This window comes from Homalodisca vitripennis, unplaced genomic scaffold (assembly GCF_021130785.1).
Source record: "Homalodisca vitripennis isolate AUS2020 unplaced genomic scaffold, UT_GWSS_2.1 ScUCBcl_1707;HRSCAF=5669, whole genome shotgun sequence".
NCBI classification, from domain to species: Eukaryota; Metazoa; Arthropoda; class Insecta; order Hemiptera; family Cicadellidae; genus Homalodisca; species Homalodisca vitripennis.
Genome location: NW_025777825.1, coordinates 11,182 through 32,508, shown reverse-complemented (window position 1 = coordinate 32,508; position 21,327 = coordinate 11,182). Strand labels below are relative to the sequence as shown.

At 32.8% G+C, this 21,327-nt stretch overlaps 1 protein-coding gene across 1 annotated transcript in view; it reads left to right on the top strand.

The window, feature by feature from the left end:
- Positions 1–20,460, top strand: part of LOC124371594 (putative sodium-dependent multivitamin transporter) — a 35,578-nt gene extending 15,118 nt beyond the window's left edge. The window contains 8 exon segments of the mRNA XM_046829941.1: positions 4,835–5,056; positions 6,405–6,629; positions 9,938–10,053; positions 12,391–12,633; positions 13,262–13,323; positions 13,326–13,435; positions 14,994–15,203; positions 19,943–20,460. Of these exon segments, the coding sequence (XP_046685897.1) occupies positions 4,835–5,056; positions 6,405–6,629; positions 9,938–10,053; positions 12,391–12,633; positions 13,262–13,323; positions 13,326–13,435; positions 14,994–15,203; positions 19,943–19,969 (1,215 nt within the window). The 3' untranslated portion in view covers positions 19,970–20,460.
- Positions 20,461–21,327: the final 867 nt, after the last annotated feature.

The window sequence follows — 21,327 nt, the reverse complement described above, 5'->3', positions numbered from 1 at the left end:
TATGATTGGAAATTTGCCCGTGAATTTTGAGCATAATGATATCATTATTAATGAAAAAACATATGAAGGAACTCAAGGTTTATGGAGATTATTAACAGGCACTGATGTTCCAAAAGACGGTTTATATTCTGAAGAAGACTTGAAAAAGTATACTGAAATTTTATGGAAATCTGATTCAATTTACAAAAATAATGATCCATCAACTAAGAAACCAAAGTCAAGTAAAGGTAAAAAATATCTCAATTTGATTAAACCAATTTGGGAAAAAAGAATCGAAGGATCAGGTGTGAGAAAATACAGTGATAATAAGATTGAATACAGATATATCGACGATTTGACAAAACTCGATGGAATTATTAATTATATTTATGCTCAAGAAAAGGCTGGAAACAACAATTTTTTGAACGAAAAGAAAGCGATTAAAGATTTTATTTCGAACAAACTTGATGAAATGATTGAAAAACCTGATGGAATTAAATATTTAAAACGAGTTTTGCCGGCAATAAGTTCATCTATGATTGAGGGTAGTGGACTTTTGAATGATTTTATCAACAATTTACCTTTTGAATTACACGTACCAACTTATCAGTATCTGGGGCCTGGCACAAAACTCGAAAAAAGACTAAAAAGAGGAGATCCTGGTATAAATAAATTAGATCAAGCTGCTATGGAACACGATATTTTTTATGCATAACATAGAGACACAAATTCCAGACATATAGCAGATAAAGTTTTTGCAAGATAAAGCAATGGATAGATTTTTATCAAAAGATGCTAGTTTAGGTGAAAGATTTGTTGCGCTTCCAACAGCTGGAGCAATGTTTTTGAAGAGAAAACTAGGAATGGGAATCGAAGAGAACTTGAAATTTTAACTATATAAATGGAGGTGAACGTAAATTTCAGCAAAAATCAGAAAGAAAAAATAAAATCCGCTTTTAAGAAGAAAATACCCGTTAGTATTCAATTTAAAATAGATCAACTAAAAAATGGCGAAGATAAGATATTTTTAACAAATAGACAATACAATAAACTCGAAAAACATAAGAAAAACAATAAAGGAACCAGAATAGAATTTTCTTATAATCAGTTGAAAGAACTCAAAAATGGTGGACTTTTGAAAGATTTATTAGATTTTGGAGAAAATATTCCAGTTGTTAAAAATGTTGTTCCTTATGTTCGTAAAGCTGCTCCAATCGTTAAAAAGGATGTGATTCCTATTGTTCGAAACATTTTAAATTGGTTAGATAAAGAGTTGGAAGATGTTACAGGATCTGGATTAGATGAAAAAACTTTGAATTACGTGAAATCAAACATTAAAAAAAATTTGAAATCAAACCATTAACATTCGGGGAATTGGAAGAAATCTGCAAAAATATTAAACATTTTAGAGGAATTTTCATGAGAGATACATTACCCGAAAAAGTTAAGAAATTCGAATGTGGAATTGTGAATTTAGACTCGATTATGGGAAGTGGAACGCATTGGATTTGTTATTATAAAAATGATAAGAATGCATGTTATTTTGATTCGTATGGAAGAATTGAGGACAAACCACCTATAGAATTGATTAAATATTTGAAAAAATCAAGCGTCTACTACAATGACTCTCAGATTCAAGACTATAAAGATCCCCCAATTTGTGGTCATTTATGTGTTTTTGTTTTGAATGAACTGAGTAATGGTAAAGATTTTAAAGAAGTTGTTAACAAATTATTGCTTAATAAATATGGATTCACAAAATATTTTTGACGTATTTGGTACACAAATTATTCAAAATGTAGATAATAGTTTCAATTTTGATAGTTTGAGAAATGAGTTTGATAACAAGTTAGAAAATTTATTACAAAACCTTCCAGATTCAGATATGTTTGCTGTCGAGATTGAAGATTTTAAAGCAGAATATGATAACAAACTTACAAATTTCATGAGTTCAAATGAAGTTGCTGATAAAATAAAAACATTGAAAAAAGAATTTGAAGATGGTGCAAAAAAAATATTTACCAATTTAATGTCTCATATCGAAAAAGCTGATAAAATTACTGAAGCGATCAAAGTTGAAAAGAATTATGTTAGTTTGGCTAATAAGAAAAGAATTGTCGGTGTTCGACCTGGTATTAACAAACACGATGTTGTTGTTAAAGAACAAATTTTAAAACCTCTAAAATTATCAGAAAACATCGATATTGTTGATTTACATGATCCGAATGTTAAAAATGCCTTAGATTTTAAAGGAAAAAGAATTAGCAGTGTTAGTAAAGGAATTAATCCATTTGATGTTGTTGTAATGATTCAATTAGAAGATCCTATTAAAATGTTTAATGAACTAAAACAAAATTATGAGAATCATAAACAGCATGTTAAAGATTTTACAACAGAAGTCTATGACAAGTTAGAAGCCAGAAATAGAAGATCAGTAGACGATGTTGGTGAAATTAATGAAAAACTTACTAATTTTAAAGAGTCTTTTGATAAGTTTAGTTTAGATGCTACGAAAACTTTTGAGAATATTGGTCATAAATTTGTTGAATACAATGATTCTAATGCTGTCAAATTTCAAAAATTAGAAGAAAAAATTAATAAGTTCGAGGAAAATCTTAATATAATTTTGGAAAATATTGATAACAGATTTAATAGATTAGGCGGCTAAGATGACTAATTTTCCCTAAATAAATGGCGCTCATATATTGTGTGAGATGTAAAGAAAAAACTGCAACAAATGATATAAAATACTATGCAAATATCAATGGAGTTAAAAGAGTTTCTGGAAAATGTGCTGAATGTAACACTAAAAAGAGTCAATTTATAAAAACTTGAAATTTTTTCTTAATAAATAGAGATGGCGGGACATTACAGTGCTTTCGATCTTTTTATAATGCAACACGAAAGAGATTTGAAAAAAGAACATTGGGATGATATTTCTCAAAAATATGAATTATCCGAAGATATGATGAGATTATACGTAAACAAATTGAATTGGTATAACATTGCTAAATATCAAACTTTATCATCAGAGTTCATTCAAGAAAATATACATTATCAATTAAAAGATCATATGTCTGTTCTTTGTCTCTATCAACACTTGAGTCTAAAGTTTTTGGATGAAAATAAAGATACAGTTGATTGGAATAATATTATAGATAGCGGTTACTATCCTGTGCAGATTTTATTGAAATATGTGACCGAGATCGCAAAATTTAAGGAACAGAATCCTGAATATGACGAAGTAGATCATTAAAAAATGACTAAAATCTTTTCTTATCGACTTATACATGATGTTTAAAATTTCTAAATTTTCTCTTATTAAATGGTGGACTACAAAAAGTATTCAGGTGATATTGAAAGGGCGGAGTTTAAAAATTTCTATCCAATTAGTAAACAACATTTGAATGAACCGAATAAAAGAACTGAGTTTAATATTGATTTTGGAGATAATTTTTGCTTGTCTAACTTCCAGTTTTATATTTCTGGAACTTTAACAAAAACAAGATGGTCAAGCATATCTTGGAACTGATAATGTTAGATTAATCGATAATTTTATACCGTTTTTATTTTCTAAGATTGAAGTAAGAAAACACAATAAATTGATAGAAGAAGTCGAAAACTGTGGCCAATTAAGCACAATTAAAGGAACTATTTGTTATTCCAAAAGTGATGTATTTTCAAACAGTTTTGAATCAACTTTTAAATTTGGACAATTTGAAGCGGTCGGTGATTTAGCACATTTCGGCTTAGGATTCTTTGAAAATGTAAATTTTCCAATCTATAAAGGTGGATTTTACATTAGTTTCATAAGAGCTGAAGACGATGATGTGATTCTGAAGACTGCAACTGGAAATGTTATGCCTGTTGATGGCAAAATTACAATTAACGAGTTTTTCATTAGAGTTCCGATGATTGATTACAAAACCACGAGTAAAATTCAGTTGATTGATGAAATTATAAAATCTCAAAACATCACGTTTAATTTTCTAGATTGGCAATGTATTGAGCAAAAAGGTATTTCCGGAACAACTTATTCGTTCGATATCACAAATATTTATAGAAATATCTTCAATCCCAAGTTCGTTATCATTGGTTTTCAAACAGATAGACAGAATAATCAAGAAAAAAATCCTTCAAAGTTTGATAGTTTGAATGTAAAAAATATCAGAGTAAAATTGAATGGTTCTTATTATCCAGATGAATTACAAAATTTAAACATTTCCGGTGGTCTTTTCAGAATCATGTATCAGATGTATCAAGATTTTAAGAAAGTTTACTACAAAAATATGGAAATGTATTACAACCCCAAAGAATTTATAGCAAATAGACCCATTTATGTCATTGATACAACAAAGAGTTTGACAAATATTTCTAGTTCAAAGAACGATATAATTATCAATATGGATTTTCAAAATGCTGTTACAAACGCGATTTGTTATGTGGTTGTGGTTTCTGAGAAATTTTTAGCCTATGATGTGATTAAGAACGATATTAAAGAAATTCAGTAAAAATCGTCTTATTTTCTGTTGAGCGAATGTTAGCAAATTTCATTATTTCCGTTTATAGATTTTTCATTAAGATTTCTGGATTTTTTCATTAAAACAGCTTATAAATGTAGAAGCAAACATTGAACAGTAAAACAGCTAAAGATTCGGTTATTTAACATTCGTGCTTTCCTGTTAGATTTCTTAGATTTGTTTATTGTTCAATGGACAGTATTTTACATTGATTTTTCTGTCTGTCCCAAAAGTGTCCTAGAACCCTCATATTCATATCTACTAATACTATTCAAACTACTGAATTGATGTGAATTGATTCACAACAAGGATAGCTGACTCATCTGTTATTGCAGGAATACCTGCTTGGAGATCGTAACCAGAGTGTACTGCCTGTGGCAATTTCTCTCATGGCTAGTGTCATGTCAGCCGTCACTCTGCTGGGTGTCTCTGGAGAGGTTTACATGTATGGAACCATCTTCCTCACTATTATCATCTCGTACATTCTGTTCACTGCCGTTGCCGCTTACTTGTATCTGCCTGTTTTCTTTAAGCTGCAAGCCACGTCTGCATATGAGGTAAGAATTTGCCGGTCTGGGTTGGAATATGTGGAGATAGTTACTTTTAATGTTTTGTATGACAGTTGGTCCCAGAATTTCTGATCATACTAAGTAAAGGTTATATTTGCATACAAATATTACATGTAAAAGATAAATAATGTTGAAAATGTTGAATAGTAAATTTGTATTTGCCATTATTTTATTTTTCAAAATATTTTGATTCAAAAATTACTATTTTTGAAGAGTTTATTTAGAATTTTGTTCAAACTTTATTTGTTGAAAACAGTAATGATAGTTATAATAATATGTTGTACTGTAACTGTGCAATCATTGAAAAAGTAAATTCTTTTAAATACCTAGGTATAAATGTTGATGAAAATCTAACATGGAAAACACATGGAAACTCTTTGCATAAACAGTTAAAATATAACTTACGTAAGTTTTATTTTTTTAAGAAACTTTTGTGACGTAGTCTTACTGCATAGTTTGTATTTTGGGCTGATACACTCTAGACTGCTATATGGCATTGTCTGTTGGGCAGGTGGGTCAAAGACAGTTATTGACAACTTAAGAAGAACACAGAACATGTTTATATGCATTATTCTAAAAAAATTCAAATTAGAATCTTCATTTCCTCTTTACCAAAACGTTAACATCCTCCCTATACAACATTTGTTCACTTTTAAAACATTACGACTTTTTTACTGCATAAGTGGCAACAGAGGGTTCTCATGGAGCCACTATAATATGCATAGTAATAAGCTCAGATTATTCATGTTACCAAAAGTATACAATCATTCTTATATCTGGTACCAAGTATTTTAACAAGTTACCTAGTGAAATTAAAGATTGCAAAATACAAGACTTTTTTGTAAAAACTGAAAATATGGCTTTTAGATAAAAAAGAACTTATTTAAATATTTGTTAAAATTGTATGTATAATTAATTAAGTATCATTATATCTGTTTGCTTTTGTATTTGTATTAAATATTATTGTATTGAAATCAAATAACTGTGTACTTGCAGTTTTAAACGGTGTATCCATTGTAAAGAAGCTAAGTCTAGGTTCATTGTAAAAATTATAACTGTCTTATCTTATCTTACCTTAATGATATACTGAACTGAACTCAAATCTATTATATTTAATATGTATTGTAAATTTGTTAACTAGCCACAATTACTGGTAACAGTAGTTAGTAATATTCCATTATTGGCATGTCTTCTAAAATTGTATTACTGTAGAATAAACTTCATTTATCCATTAATTGAAAATGTATTCCTCATGTACTAATTTACCTTCTTTCTTTGCTCTTGCACTATTAAGCCCTCCTGTTATTTTTATTTACAATAAGGTTTGGATTTCCAGTACTTGGAGCGGAGGTTTAGTCCCAGAGTGCGCATTGCAGCATCTGTCCTCTACACTCTGCAGATGGTCCTGTACATGGGTATTGTGCTGTATGCCCCTACCATAGCTCTGGAGGCTCTGACAGGCCTGTCTCGCAACACCTCCACCCTGGTTGTTGGCGCTGTCTGCACTGTGTACTCAACCATTGGTGGAATCAAAGCTGTCATCTGGACTGATGTCTTCCAAGTACGATTTTATTACAAATAAAACAATCATTTTAAATTATTAAAAAAAGTAAACATAAACTTTACTTGCAAAACAATTTAATTTTGCTGTTTCACTTGTTCTGGTTGGAAAATACCAAGCCAAATGTGGCAAAAAGTCTGCTCCATGTTAATCACTCCTTAGATGCATCAAAGAGATATAGGTCTGCTGTCAGACCACCTAAAAGAAGACTGTAGATGTTCACATGAGATGTTGTATTGTGTACAGCAGTGTTTCCCAAACTTTTTGACTGAAGGCTCCTTTTAGGTTTGTACTACTTTTCGCGGCACCCCTTAGTGGGCAGATCCCATGTCCTTGTACATTTATTTTTAAAAATCTTACTTTTTAGGAGTGTATTTAATAAAGTTGATTGTACCGATAACAATGTTAAGTATATCGTGCAGTTTCTTAATAAGATGTTCAGCGACTAGTGCTTCTCTATGGATCATGCAATGTCTCCAAATCTCAATAATCGCTTTTGATCAAACTGAACTTTAAACACCCTTTTTTTTAACCTTCTATTGAACTGCCACTATCTGTAGATTACTTATTACAAGACATTTTTGCCAGTCAATATCATGCTTATTGGCTTGTCTGGTGGAATGATATGTAGCGCCAAGGCAACATGTTCCAAGAAATGGAGGTAAGTGTTCCTGCAAGTCTCTTGCCAGAACGCTATTCATGCGATGACGCAGCAAATTTTGTTTATGCTTACAGTAATTATTTTAATGTAAAGGTAATTTTAAGTAATTTATGTGGCTGTAGGTATATTAATGATAATTCAATAATTCAATGTAACATAAATCTAGTCTATCATGAAGGTAATAATAAATCTATATTTTTAAGTTTTCCACACAATATGATATTTTTTTATTTCCCTATAACTCAACCTCGGCGCCCCTTGCAAGATTTTGAGGCAACCCAGGGTGGTACGGTGCATACTTTGGGAAGCACTGGCGTACAATGAATTATTTAACTATTTGCCATTGGATCATTCTTTGCCAGACATGCAAACAAAGAAATATAATCATTTATATCATAGGTTGTTTAGTAACTAATCAGCCGTTCTTAATATTTTTAATTATTTTTGTTCCTTGTCTGGTGTACTTGATACTGAATAGAACTTTTGCTTTAAAATGTGTATTAATAATTTGTTCTCAGAATAAGCATCCATAGTGTTAAAACCAAAAGAACGCTACATATGTTAGCACAAAATATTATAATAATATCTATGACAATTTTTCAAACTGTGAAGGTGAAGGAAATTTGATCGAATTGAAGTAATCAATATATACAGTACGTTTGAACATAACAACACTAAATTTACTGATTTAGATTCGATTATTCAGTAATTTTCTGACTATTCAATTGGTAAAACTAATTTAATATACGTAAGGTCTTGTTTTAACAAAACGAATCGGATTGAGGGACAATCATTCAACAAATGACTTACCAAGATTATAAATTTAGCTAACTCATGTGAATTTGGTTCATTGAAGAATTACTTAATAAAAGGCAAAATCATAATGGGGATACATGATGACAAGTTATGAGAAAAGCCACTTTTATAAGAAAACAACAGTGACTAGAGCTGCAGTAGTTTGCAATTTGTTCAAAAGAACAATAATGCAGCTCCAAAAACTGTCTCTAGATGATGATAGTCCTTCAACCTGTGGGTGGCCAAAAACTGTTGTTACTAGCATCCCTCCAGAAGATGTCATATCTTTAACTAAACATGGTAGCTGTATGCCACTCCATTTAGCACAAACAGACTTCGCTGAAGTTGCATGCAATGTTTCAAGTACGTAGCTCATTAATTCTCGATAAGTCCTGTGGCCAGACCGGATAGAAAAAGAATTTTATGGCCTCCAGGCAAATTAAAGTGAAAATCTGTCAGCCAACAGAGAGAGACTTACTGATACTCAACCAAATCCCATGGATAGGCATGAACCTTCATCAAACTCATTCTGGTGTATATAGAAACAAAGTTTCATCCAAAATTTAAAGTTTACTAATGAAATCACTCTTGAGATATTCTGTGGATGGCTACATAAAGGCTCAGAAAAATTCCATTGAAGAATATGCCCATTATCAAACACGATATTGCTTTAGTAGAAATAACATTACATGGAAAAGTTCATAGGTCAATTTGTTCTTGAGATATCGAGTGAAAAACAGTCACATAGGTAAATAAACAAACATGCAGACAGAAAAGGAATTTTGCCAGGGCTCTTAGTGATAGTTAAGCAAAATATCCAAAATTTCAAGTTTATATCTGCCAATGCCAATGCTCTGCCAAATCCCATGGAGTGACATGCACCATTACCAAACTTCATCTTGTCTATATACAAATAAACTGATACAACAGAGTATCAAAGGACCTGATAGAATGTAAAAAAAATCTTTCCAATGAATCCACCGTGTTAAAATTTCATATGATTTTACCCAAGTCAGTTTACAAATTTGTTTTATTCTTTGATTTTCCCATTGTCATGGTCACTCACAAGACCCATATGAAAGGTTTACTTACATTGAACCAAATCCCGTGGACTGATATGCCCATAATTTTTGTCCTCCAACCCTGAAATGTCAGGTTTACCATCATCAGGCTTTTTACAGCCCAATACAATTTAGCAAATTTAGACCATTTTTCCTCAAAAGTACCAGTTTTGGGGTATTTTTGGGTGTTACAAATTATTTGCCCGAATTCTTTGAAGTTTAAATATGGCTCAACCTACCTATATACTTGAAAATTTTCAAAAATGATCTCTCCCCAAAAGTACCATTTTGGGGGTATTTTTGGGTGTTAAAAATTATTTTCCGAATTCTTTGGAGTTGAAATATAGGGGTTTTTGTTAAAATGAAGAAGGTACGTTTCTTGGTTCAACCGCAATACATCGCGGATAGGTGGTCTGCCTGATGAATCATAAGAAATTTCTGTAATCCTACAGATATTTTAAAATTAAAAAAAATCAGCTATGCTCTCAATTCCCAATTCTTTGTTTATCCAAAATCTTGTATGATCAAGTTTAGTGTTTTTAGTTAGTGGTATTTGTGCCACATTCCATATTGTCACATCAGGCCTTGTCTTTTGTTTGTGGTATGTTAAATCATGCCTCACATAATTCTGTAACATTTTGCCAGTATTGAACTGGCACATGATATTTAAAAATGAATTTAATTTTTAAGTATTTATTTTTTGGTGAATATATACAAAAAAAGGTGTCACTCAGTGAAGACTTTCTGATAAAGTTTTAGTGTTTTGTAACAGAGATGACTTATCATTCCAGGCTGGATTGATGTATGCAGCTCTCTTCAGTGTTATCGGTGTGGCAGCCTGGGATCAGGGGGGATTGTTACCAATCTGGAGGATAGCTGAAAATCATGGCAGGATACAGTTTTTTGAGTAAGTTTTTGATTTGATTTCATCTAGGATTGAAGTTGGTCTTGACACTGTAGGATGTTAAATTCCAATTCAAATATCTCCAGAATGCTATAGAAGCTAGGTAATGGTAGCTGTTTTGAATCTGTAACAATCATTGCATTCCATCGGTCTTCTACCTTCTTCATCAGATGTCAAAAAAACCTTACGGCATGAGGTTAAGCATCACAAAACATAAAAAACATCAATATGTGGTAATGAACTTGCCTTAATCATAGTTGACAACAGAAGAATGTGTACGTCAAAAACAAAGTATATATATATATATATATACTTGACCGATTACACAACAGAAGTTTTGAAAGATCTTGTGTACCCGATGGGACACATGTCGTCGTAAACGTGTTAAGGAATTATTTCACTGTTATTCTACGGCTATTTATCATTTATTTACCCACCAGTGAGAGCAATTTATTCAGCTTATCATGAATAATACTTACAGCCCCTGGTATTTTAATAACAAGTTGGTCTACATTTCTAGAGAGATTATTTGAACCCAGATGTAAACCAATCACTTAAGTATTTGCTTAATTTAAAAATTCAAAACCCTGCCCAATTTAACATTTACAATGTATCAGTTCACACAGTATGTATTACAATTAAAAAACTGAAAAACAAAAAGTCATCAGGTTAGGATGAAATTCCTGTTGATTAGATGAAACTAGCTGTGTACTTGATCGCTTTGTATATTTGTATCATTTGTGTCTTTTTATGTTCCTTACCAACTTAAATAAACAGAAATAAAATAAAACCTATTTTCAAAAAAGGAAGTAAGCACAATCTAAAAAAACTTTAGACCAGTATCAATTTTGCCTTTTTATTTCTAAAGTTTTTGAAAAAAATTGTGACAGATCAAATATGTTATTTTGAACACAATAATATGTTTGCAAATGAGCAATACAGTTTTAGAGCTAGACAAAAAACACAGTTTAGACTATTGTAGATTTTGTGTTTAAAGTGGCGGAGGGCTTGGATAGGCCGCAGGGCACAGCTCCTGTGTTCTGCGACTTTTCCAGGGCCTTTGACTGTGTTGTACATGAAATCCTCTTGGATAAATTCTCTATTATAACTTTTCTTTCTCTAGTTAGCCCTGGATAAACTCCTATATTTTGTCTCGGTTTATGTAATGTGCACTTCTGACTGATTAAATAGTGTTTCAATCTAATATAACAAAATTACATAATATGTTTTTATACACTTTTTAATCTAGCTTTATAAGAATGTTTAGGAAAATTCATATTAACACATTCAGTGCTAAGCGGGACCGTTCGGTCCCGTCCGAGCGTCTCGGCACCATTCACGGGTGCGCGCGGGACCTATCGGTCCCGCTGGGCATTGTTGTTTTGCTCTCGGCACTGTTTAGGCAGCACTGCAAAGAGGCCCTTTCTGATAGCGTGAGCGTGTTGGGCCGGTTTCGTTCTTTGTTCTAGTGTGCATAGTTTCTCGGTTCAGCTAACTATAGTTGTTTTCATCTAGTGCTGTGTTTGCTATTATTTCGTGATTCTTGTTAGCGAAATAAACAATGGCTGGGACATCTAGAGACCCCAAAGTAGTTTGTATAATACATTACCAATGATTCGTGATGATATAACAAGTGCCATGACAATAAGATGCACAATAACAAAAAGTGTTTGGTATGATGTACATATTGTAAATAAGACGTGTTAAAAACTACAAAGAAGGGAGGGGATGGTTGTAAATAATAAAATGATATACTATTAGTGCCTTTCAGTGAAAATTATCTTGTTTTAGAGTGTGCACTCATGTATAAATCAATGAAGACCTGTAGCCAGGACAACGGGACCCATTGGTCCCGCAACATATTACATAATTTTAGGAGTCTTGGGAACATAATGCCTAATTTCTTGTCTTTACTACCATCAACAGTCAGAAGGTTACGTGTAAACCCCTAAATAATACAATAGTTCTTGTAATAAAATGTCATTTTCAGGTTCAATGGGCATTGGTCCATGCTGACGGGACCCATCGGTCCCGCAGTATAATGATGTCAAAAAAAATGTAAATATAGGTCAAAAATAATCTTTTATGCTTTTATGTCACTTCTGCAAGTTATATCTTCTAATTAAACAAATTTAAAAAATTAGCACCGGGGTTTCGCTAATACTCAAATGCTTAGCAGTGAATGTGTTAATTAGTCATCTGAATAAGTTTTGGCCCCAATATATTCAGGTGTATGCTTTTATAATACTCTCTTGAATTATGTTTGATTAAAGAAAATTTCATATTCTTACGTAAAGAGTATTCCTCATTTAGAGTAATTGAAATGTATCTTGATCACAGCTTCACTCCAGACCCCACTGTAAGACACACCACATGGGCACTGTTCTTTGGCGGCGGCTTCACGTTTCTATCAGTGTACGCAGTGAACCAGAACCAAGTCCAAAGGTATATGACCATGAAGGACCACAAGACAGCAGTCTGCTCGCTCTGGTTCTCTCTAGCATTCTTGTACCTGCTGCTTCTTACCTGTGGCTTTGCAGGACTGTGCATCTTCTCCGCTTACTACACATGTGACCCTGTCAAGTGAGTGTCCCATTGATCATGTATTAAATCACGAGGTAAAATTTTCTTAGTTTGTACTAATTTTCATCTCAGAAAAGGAGGGATAGGAGCCTAATAGAATGATACACGACTGATGCCAAACATGAAAGAATCCTTACCACTTTAACTACAAAGTAGCTAATATTGGGAATGTTACTATTGTAATTTGTTGTTAAATTTAGATTTTGGTTTTTAATTGTGTAGGCTGAATACAGGTAATTTTGAAACAATTAGACATATTGGCCTTAAAATAAAATTATAAAAGAACGCTTATATTCTCGTTTAGCTGTTTCTATATTTTCCAAAATTTTACTAACATCTAATTTCAATCTGTTAGTAAGTAGAACTAAGCTTTTTTGGGATTTGAACTAGTAGTGGAAAGAAACTATTTGATGTATATGAACCATTCAGATTCAGGAAGTAATTGTTGTTTTTGTCCATCAATTTAAAAAAATTCAAAATGGCATATCAGTAATATGGAATTAGATAAATTTCAAATTTGTTGTGGTTTGATTAAATAATACTAAAAAAAAAGAATTATTCCGCTTGCGAAAGATCCAATTCTGATCACTATCTATCCAGAAATGACCCATTATGTTGTGATTCCCAGAAACGGCCGGATATCCAGTCTGGATCAGCTGATGCCTCTGTTCGTAATAGACAAGATGGGACAGGTCCCGGACTCCCTGGTTTGTTTACGGCCGGAATATTTTCTGCTTCTCTGAGCACAGTGTCATCTTGTGTCAACTCCTTGGCTGCTGTAACTGTAGAGGACTATCTAAAGGTAGACTCATCATTGTGATCGTTATTACTGGTTCACTCAAAAAAGAGAAAAAATAACAATCCAATACAGTAGAAAAACTGTTCCTTTGTAATGTACAGCTGCTCAGGTATAGCTGAAACAGTGGAAATTTGGACATACATCCAGATTTTATACAGCTGATCATTAGTGCTTCAACATTTTTGCTGGTACAGTAAACATTCCAGGTGGAGTTTGGTATTGTCATGGCAGATGCGACAGACACTATTTGCTATGTCTTGCAGGAAATTATTTTCTATCACGTTTCACTGTTATCACATGGCTTGGATACATAACTGACTCCATCAGTCATAAAAATGTCTTGGAGTAGTGGCCTGAGAGTGTCGTTATCCATATTGTGTAAGTTTATTGGATTTTTTGAAATGAGTCACAATAAATGTCGTAATCCATGTGATCCAAAATAATTGAACTATTACTGAAATAAGTAGATATTACGATGCTGTCTCTGAATCAGAGTAGTGGTATAAGTTACAGCCAAGTGATGACAGCAATTCTGGGTCACATTTAGAATTTGATATTGTTAGTGATGGACTAGAGATGTCCAGGATTAGTTAGTCACTTCCTATTTCTCCTCAGTCTGACTCCAACTCAAACAATCACAGCTGTAGGGAAAACAAGCATAACTAGTACGGGATGATGGTCTAGTAATTAAGACTTTTGATTTAATCATCAATCTGGATTACTTGTTTCCATGGCAGGAAACAGTACACCAATTAATTATTTCAGTCTTGTTGTTCGTTGATGAGCCTTTCGCAAGTCATCTGTTATAAATTATACTAATGTTATTTCTAAATAAATGTTTTTTTTATTTTGGTGCCAGCATAAATGCCCATACAAACCAATGGGAAGATATAACATAACCTGATCAAGAAACCTTTTAGGACCTTTATTTTACATGGGAATAGTAAAAACGCCAAGCAGCCACCATTATTCGAACACTAATAGATTTTTCAAAAAGTCTTGCTAAATTTAGATTATGAGACAAGTTCTTTACTTGTTTTGAGATGTATGGATTTTGCGTACATCATTGATTTTGTTTAAATATAATGCTTATTGAAAGTTAATTGGCTTTATCCACATATTGGAATGTTCATGATGAAATATGCTAATGACACCATTTGGCGGTGTATTAATAATTATTTTTTTCTGCTAAAAATTCATAAAATGTATCATAGAACATTCAATTAAGTAATTCTAAACAAAAATAAAACATAAATAAACAAATTATGATCATCCAGTATTTACTGTTTATTCAGCAGCAATCATATTAATAAGAATAAAACCACTAGGGATGGTTGATATCAGTCATTAATGAATTTCTTTTTGAATGTATTTAGTTTTAAATTTATTTTGGTCTTGTTTTTGGCTAACATCCATTGTTTACGTTTTTATGCAGATTTTTATTTCAAATACAGGAATTATTCAGTTTTGCCTAAGTTTTGTAAATTAATGGGAAATGTGTAATATATTCTCCTTGGCATTTCATTGGAGAGTTTTCTTACATCTTCCTGTTCTCTTTCAGCCATTGCTGCCCAGTATAAAAGCCACAGGATCCACAGCTCTCACGAAGAGCCTGGTATTGTTGTATGGCCTGGCCTGTCTGGGAGTGGGGTTCTTGGCTCAGTATATCGGAGGCTTGCTCCAAGCGGGTCTCAGCATCATGGGCATTGCAGGAGGACCCCTCCTTGGCACCTTCACACTGGGCATGTTTCTACCCGCCGCCAATGAACCGGTCAGTCACACAATACCTGATTTTATGTTTTAGAATTATACATGTTACATTGAAAATACCATACAAATTTGCATATAACCTTTTTGAATGGATTGATCTATTCTTTATTTTCGCAATTATGGTTAAAACCGCAGATAAACTAAGTCTAAGCACATGTAATTTCCAATTTTGTGTAGACATTGCCAGTTTCATTTCGATACGGATCAACAGCAATAAAGCTTTTCATTCTTAATCAAACAATTATTTGTGTAACTAAATAAATATGAGTAGTAAGTAAATTTAATGGTACTTATAAAAATACACAATTTTTAAAAATAAATTTGTATTGTATATTTCTTTGTGGAGTCACCTGAAAATTTCTTTAATTTCTGAAGGTCTGACGCAAAATAAAAATTTATATTGGAAACTTTTGTACTTAATGTAGTTGCAGTACATTAAAAACAAAATTTCCAATTACTCCAAGAGTCTTATTTAAACATGAGTGAAATTGAACAAAAACATAATTATTTGACCTGATATATAAGAAACCAAATTATGTGATACAACAGTATTTTAATGATATAATATGATTATACGGAAAGGTTGAATTGAAAAATTAAATAGTTATATATGCACAAGAGCTGTATGTAATATTTTGATACTACTGAAATACTACCTTACAATTTGCAACAAAACTTAAGGCCCTTCAAAGTAGTCTCCACTGGACATACAGTAATGCACTTGTTCAAACATTCCTCCCATTTGGAGAAATAAGTTGTGAAGTCCGCCTATGGTATTTGCCATTAGTTCCGCTGTTGCGTTCAGTTTTTTTTTTTTAGTGTAAAGGAGAGGCCCAATCCCATTTTTAGTCACCTTATTCTGCACATCCTCATAGGCCACTGGTCTTATCCATTGGTCACAGCCAGGATTCAAACCGGAACTAATTCTAACTCAGGCTCAAAGTCCAACGTCATAGAGTGCGTTGTCATCGGCTTTTCCTTAAATCTCTTTAACTGTTTGAAATCTGATTCCTTTGTGTGGTAATTTCAACTTCAGGAACTGCCAAAAGTCACATGGTGCCATTATAAGACTGTATGGAGGATATAGTACTTGGTTGCTGTGGTGCTTGGCCTGATAAATCATGTGATAGGAATAAGCAGATGCATCTTATCGTGGTGAAGCATCCACTCTCCAGTAACCCACAATTCAGGATGTTTGAACAGCACTGCATCCCTGAGATGATTATAAACTCAGGTAGTATCCTTGGTGATAGTGCAGTCCTCTGGAGGGTATTTATGATAACATTATTAGCATAGTCTTGTACTCTGAACTTGCCAAAGTTTTTTTTCGGGCACTGGGTTCCATTATCGATCAAAGCTTATAATTAGGTTTTTGTTGGCCTTTGGCAGAATTTCGTCTTATATTGTTTGCATTCGTGCTAAATTCTTAAAAGATCGGGACAAATTTTCCTCCTGATAGCCACGCTGCATCATTTAAGACGTTTCCATACACATTTTACCCGAATACAAAACTTGACGCTAATTTGCTTTTCTTTATGTTCCGTCTTTCTCGAGGAAAAAAATCTGATGAAGACTTGAGAAATACATGGAGTAAATACTGACTAACTGTCGACATATTAGTGGTATGGCTAGATCTATTCTCGGTGCAAGCAGGACACTACAGAGTTAGTGCAGATATCAGTAACTGCTTTAGATAACGAGTAATGATCAAATATTGCATACTCCTGGACAGCCCTCACATTAGATAAAGACAAAAATGTTCTATTAAACATTTAGCCCTCAACAATTTACAAATCCATATCAGGTAATACTACTGGAAACTGCTACAAGAAACATATCCTAGTAGATAAAGCAAATCTGTCCTAGCTCACCAAAGGTTTTAAGGAAACTGATTAGGAACTCCAAATATGGCAAGAGAACATTAACCCATGTTGGACTCCAGAATTTATAATCATCATAATATATTTATTCATTAAAATATTTTACATTATGGCTTAAATTGAATTAAATTATCAGAAATAATTCCTGTGTAGACTATAAATCTGTACGCAGGAATTGAGTCCCATCAGTCGGTCCCAGTAGTTACTGTTATGACAAGTAAAATATTTATATATTAAAATTTTGATTTACAAAAACTAAAAAAACAGTATCTTATTATTTCTTATGACAGTATTTCTACTTGACATAACAAATATGTATAGTATAACATATACAGAGGTATAGTAAAAAATTATTATTGTAATCCTTAGTCTACTAATTGTGTTTTATGATATTACACATGTATTGCAATTCAGTAGAATACCTGAATTAATGCACCTGCTGTGAAATTAAAATGGGTATAATATATACAGTGAATTTGTAAGATAAACTTATTAATAGTATCAGTAATTGTTTTGTAATCGTAGACAAATTCAGCTTAATTTCCTAATTTGTAGATCGATAATTATTTGTACGTGGGGTCATTAGTGAAGTTAGGGGTCAAGCGTCGCTTGTTGTTTCATATGCATTATAAAGCACCCCTCAATTGTACAGTGATTGTATAAGTGTCTTTGCAGCCACTTAGCCCACACAAAGAACCCAATCACTCACCCTCCACTAGTACACAGCGACACTGCCACCCTCAGTCTCCAGCACTAGCGGCATATTTCTGTATATGTGATGAGCTAAAAGCATTACTGACTTCTGAATGGTGAAGCCAAACTACAATGTTTCTTGTTAAATAATGGCAAGCAACATGTTATTTACAAAACTATGATAATTTGTTAATTTGATTATTTATTGGTTTTCAAACACAAAAATCAGTAATGATTTGGCAGTTGGTAATTTGCATATTACGTATTAGCAAATATGTATTGTCCCAATACAAGAATATACACATAGAATATATGTATATCAAGTCAAATATTGTTATAAAATCACAATATTTATTTACTTTGATTAGCTACCTCAATTTCTTTGTCAACCGCTACTAACTAAATGACGATAACATTCATATAACAAAGAACTAAACAATTTTAGTGAATAAACACATAATGCGTGTACTGATGGCCGAGCGGTCCGAGATGTTGGACTTCAGAATCAGAATTGCAGATAGCGCAGGTTTGAATCCTGTCTATGATCCTTGTACTTTTTATCAGTATCATCGACCGTATAGTGTATTGACTCGTCCCCTTATTCTGTTTGATAAGATCCTTGTACGGACTAGTGGTCCATGAGGACGGACAGAATAAAGCACAAAAAGGGATCAGCTTCTCCTTATAAAAAAATAAAAAATAGATTAAATATTGAAAATGGAAAAATTATGAAAAGAATTATGTAGATAAAAATTTAGTACAATTAAACTAATGTAGATTTAATTAATTTTAAAATATTGAGACCTGCATGTTAGCAGAGAGAAAAAACAGGATTGGAAAGAACAATAAGCTACTAATCAATGCGTTTTCTTTGCAAACCTAACAACAATGGATTCCAGATCAATTGGAATGTTCCTATAGACAATTCTGTTAGTCTTTCCTCTCTCACCTTGTCTCAAAATCATGACTTTAGGCGTCGTAGAGTTGAGAAGCTTCGTTCTGCTGTAGCTGAACTTGCGGAGAGAATTGTCAAGTTATTGGGTACATGTTAGCGTCGCAGCTATCTAACACTTCCTTACTGATTAGGAGGTGTGACTGGTGACTCTTTCACCACTCAGTCTCCAAACACTCCAAGAGCATATCACGTGACTTCAGAAACTTCTAAGTGTTGCCGGAAGTGCTGAAGATTACCTGATACACTTCCAAAAATGCGCATGTGGTGGAATAACTGTCATTTCTGTTACGTGAATTCTAATTAGAAACCCTTAGTCCTCCTTAAATCACCCAGTGTGTTCTTTTGAATTAAGTCTTAATATATTATATTCTTTTATCTAATATCTTCCTGTTTTAATGTAAATTAATTTTACTTTGGAAAATCTGCGCAAGGCCTCATGGTTCTCAAGATATTTGGATAAACTGTTACAATGTAGCCTCATTCAAAAATCCAATACTTCAAGTAGTGCTATTTTATACTACTTATTACTAAAAGGATATAGAACAATTTTGCTGCAAGGGTAGACACTTCTTTTGAGTGTTGAGTTTTAGTCAATTTTCAAGCTAATTTTATTTTATTAATTCAAACAGGGTACTTTGATAAAGATCCCTTTTATCTGTTAGTTTGGTTCATCTAAAAGTAAAAGTAAAGTCATGTCTTATTTTACCAGGTAAAGTTAGGGCTAAGAAGCCCTCTTTAACACTTAACCTGGGACCATCGATTTAAAGGTGACTTCCAAACTACCAACAATGACCGGGCAGGCGGGCTGCTTGCAAGGACAGAATCCTCAGTAGTCACCCATCCGAGCAGCAGCCACACTTGACGTTGGTTCACTTGTTTATCACACGTACCCGCTACACCGTGCCATTAGTCCTGTCACCCAATGCACATCTTTCTCAAGTCTGTTGTTTCTAAGAGAATAATTTCGTTCTGCTTTATTGTGATATTTTAAACCATAAGAGCCGACCTTTCAAGCTTTCAAGTTCATATTCATTTTTCTGATATGGACAAGGAGATGAATTCCTGCTAGTACACATATACACTACACTTATCTTGATATAATATTAATTTGAAATACTCTCTGTGTAGAAAGGCCCTGTATTATATACGCTAGATTGTATAAACATGCATTCTAGATTATGAGATGTATTTCAATTCTGATTGTATTGGTAGGTTGCTGAAGTCCAGTTTCAACTCTAGGAAAACCATGTCCTTCAAGGTGTATTGAAAATCAACCAATAATAGAAGACTGATAATTCAAAACCACTGCAACTTCAAGTGTTGTGTACACCCTACTTCTTAGTAGCTGGATATACAGCATTCTGCATAAAGATTTAGTGAGCTTCAAGAACTATCTGGTCTTCTCAAGCAAGACTCTACTATTTTTAATATTTATACACTTCCAGTATTTTCCCTTTACTAGATTGCACAAGCATTACATTTATGGCAAATCACAAATTTAAGTTTTCATTTTGCAAAGTAATGTATTGCGACTAATACCAAATATGTTGCTAGCAGCTGTTGCTTGCAAGCCACATACCTTTCTTCCTGTTGGTCATGCATCCTGTATGTTTTGCATGAAAGTGGTTTTTTTAGTTCTCCATTTGCATTGTTTCTGATTGCTTCTTATTCTTAACTAAAAATCATATTTTTTATGAGAGAAACATTAAATTAAATTTTCATAACAGTTACTATTTGTTTACTCTTTATTAAAGAATGGTCTTTAAGATCTCTCCATGCTAAAAATAATCAACTGAATACTCTAGCTGAACTAACATATTTTATTTTTCTATACTTCAAGATTTGTTGTAAGCTCCCACTCTGTGCGTTTTCTTCAAAAAGAAATAGGTCTTTACAAATTTTGTTTTGAAATTTTTGACTTGGTGTTTTCTAAGAAAATATAATAATAACAAAATATGTACATCCGCAATATTGATTTGCAATCCTCTCACTGCAATAGTGTTTCAGTTGTAGTTTTGAATATAGAATTCAATAGTTTTTAAAATACAAGTTAATTAAGTTTCAGTTTTCTACAATATTTATTCAGTTATATTATGTTCTTATAAATCAAGGATGTATTGAGATTGTTTTTTTTTGCACCATAAGTCTCTTTATCTGATCAATGTTACAGTTGTGCATGGCATGTTTAATTTGCATAAATTTACTAAGTAAGAAAACGTTTGAACATTTGTATCCGAAGATCACCAGTTTAATTATCGGTTATGTGAAGATTTAAACTGCCTATTTATCTAAATACTTATACAGCCGCATGTGTAACTGACTGACTGACATATAGATACAAATTCTAACATAGTTCTAGAAGTGCTGGAAACTTGAAATTTGGCACGCAGGTACCTTTCACAATATGACCCGGAGGAAAAGTCTGAAAAACCGAACCTTTTTACTTTTAAACCCCTCAAAAAAATTCCTAAAAAATCGCGCATTCTTTACCCCTGCAGGCATTTCTTGTAAGCCTGATAGCGGGTGAACCGTTGGAGCTATCTTCAATCTGACGAAAAAATCGTTTGTCAGGAATGAAGTGAACTACAAAAAAGGTC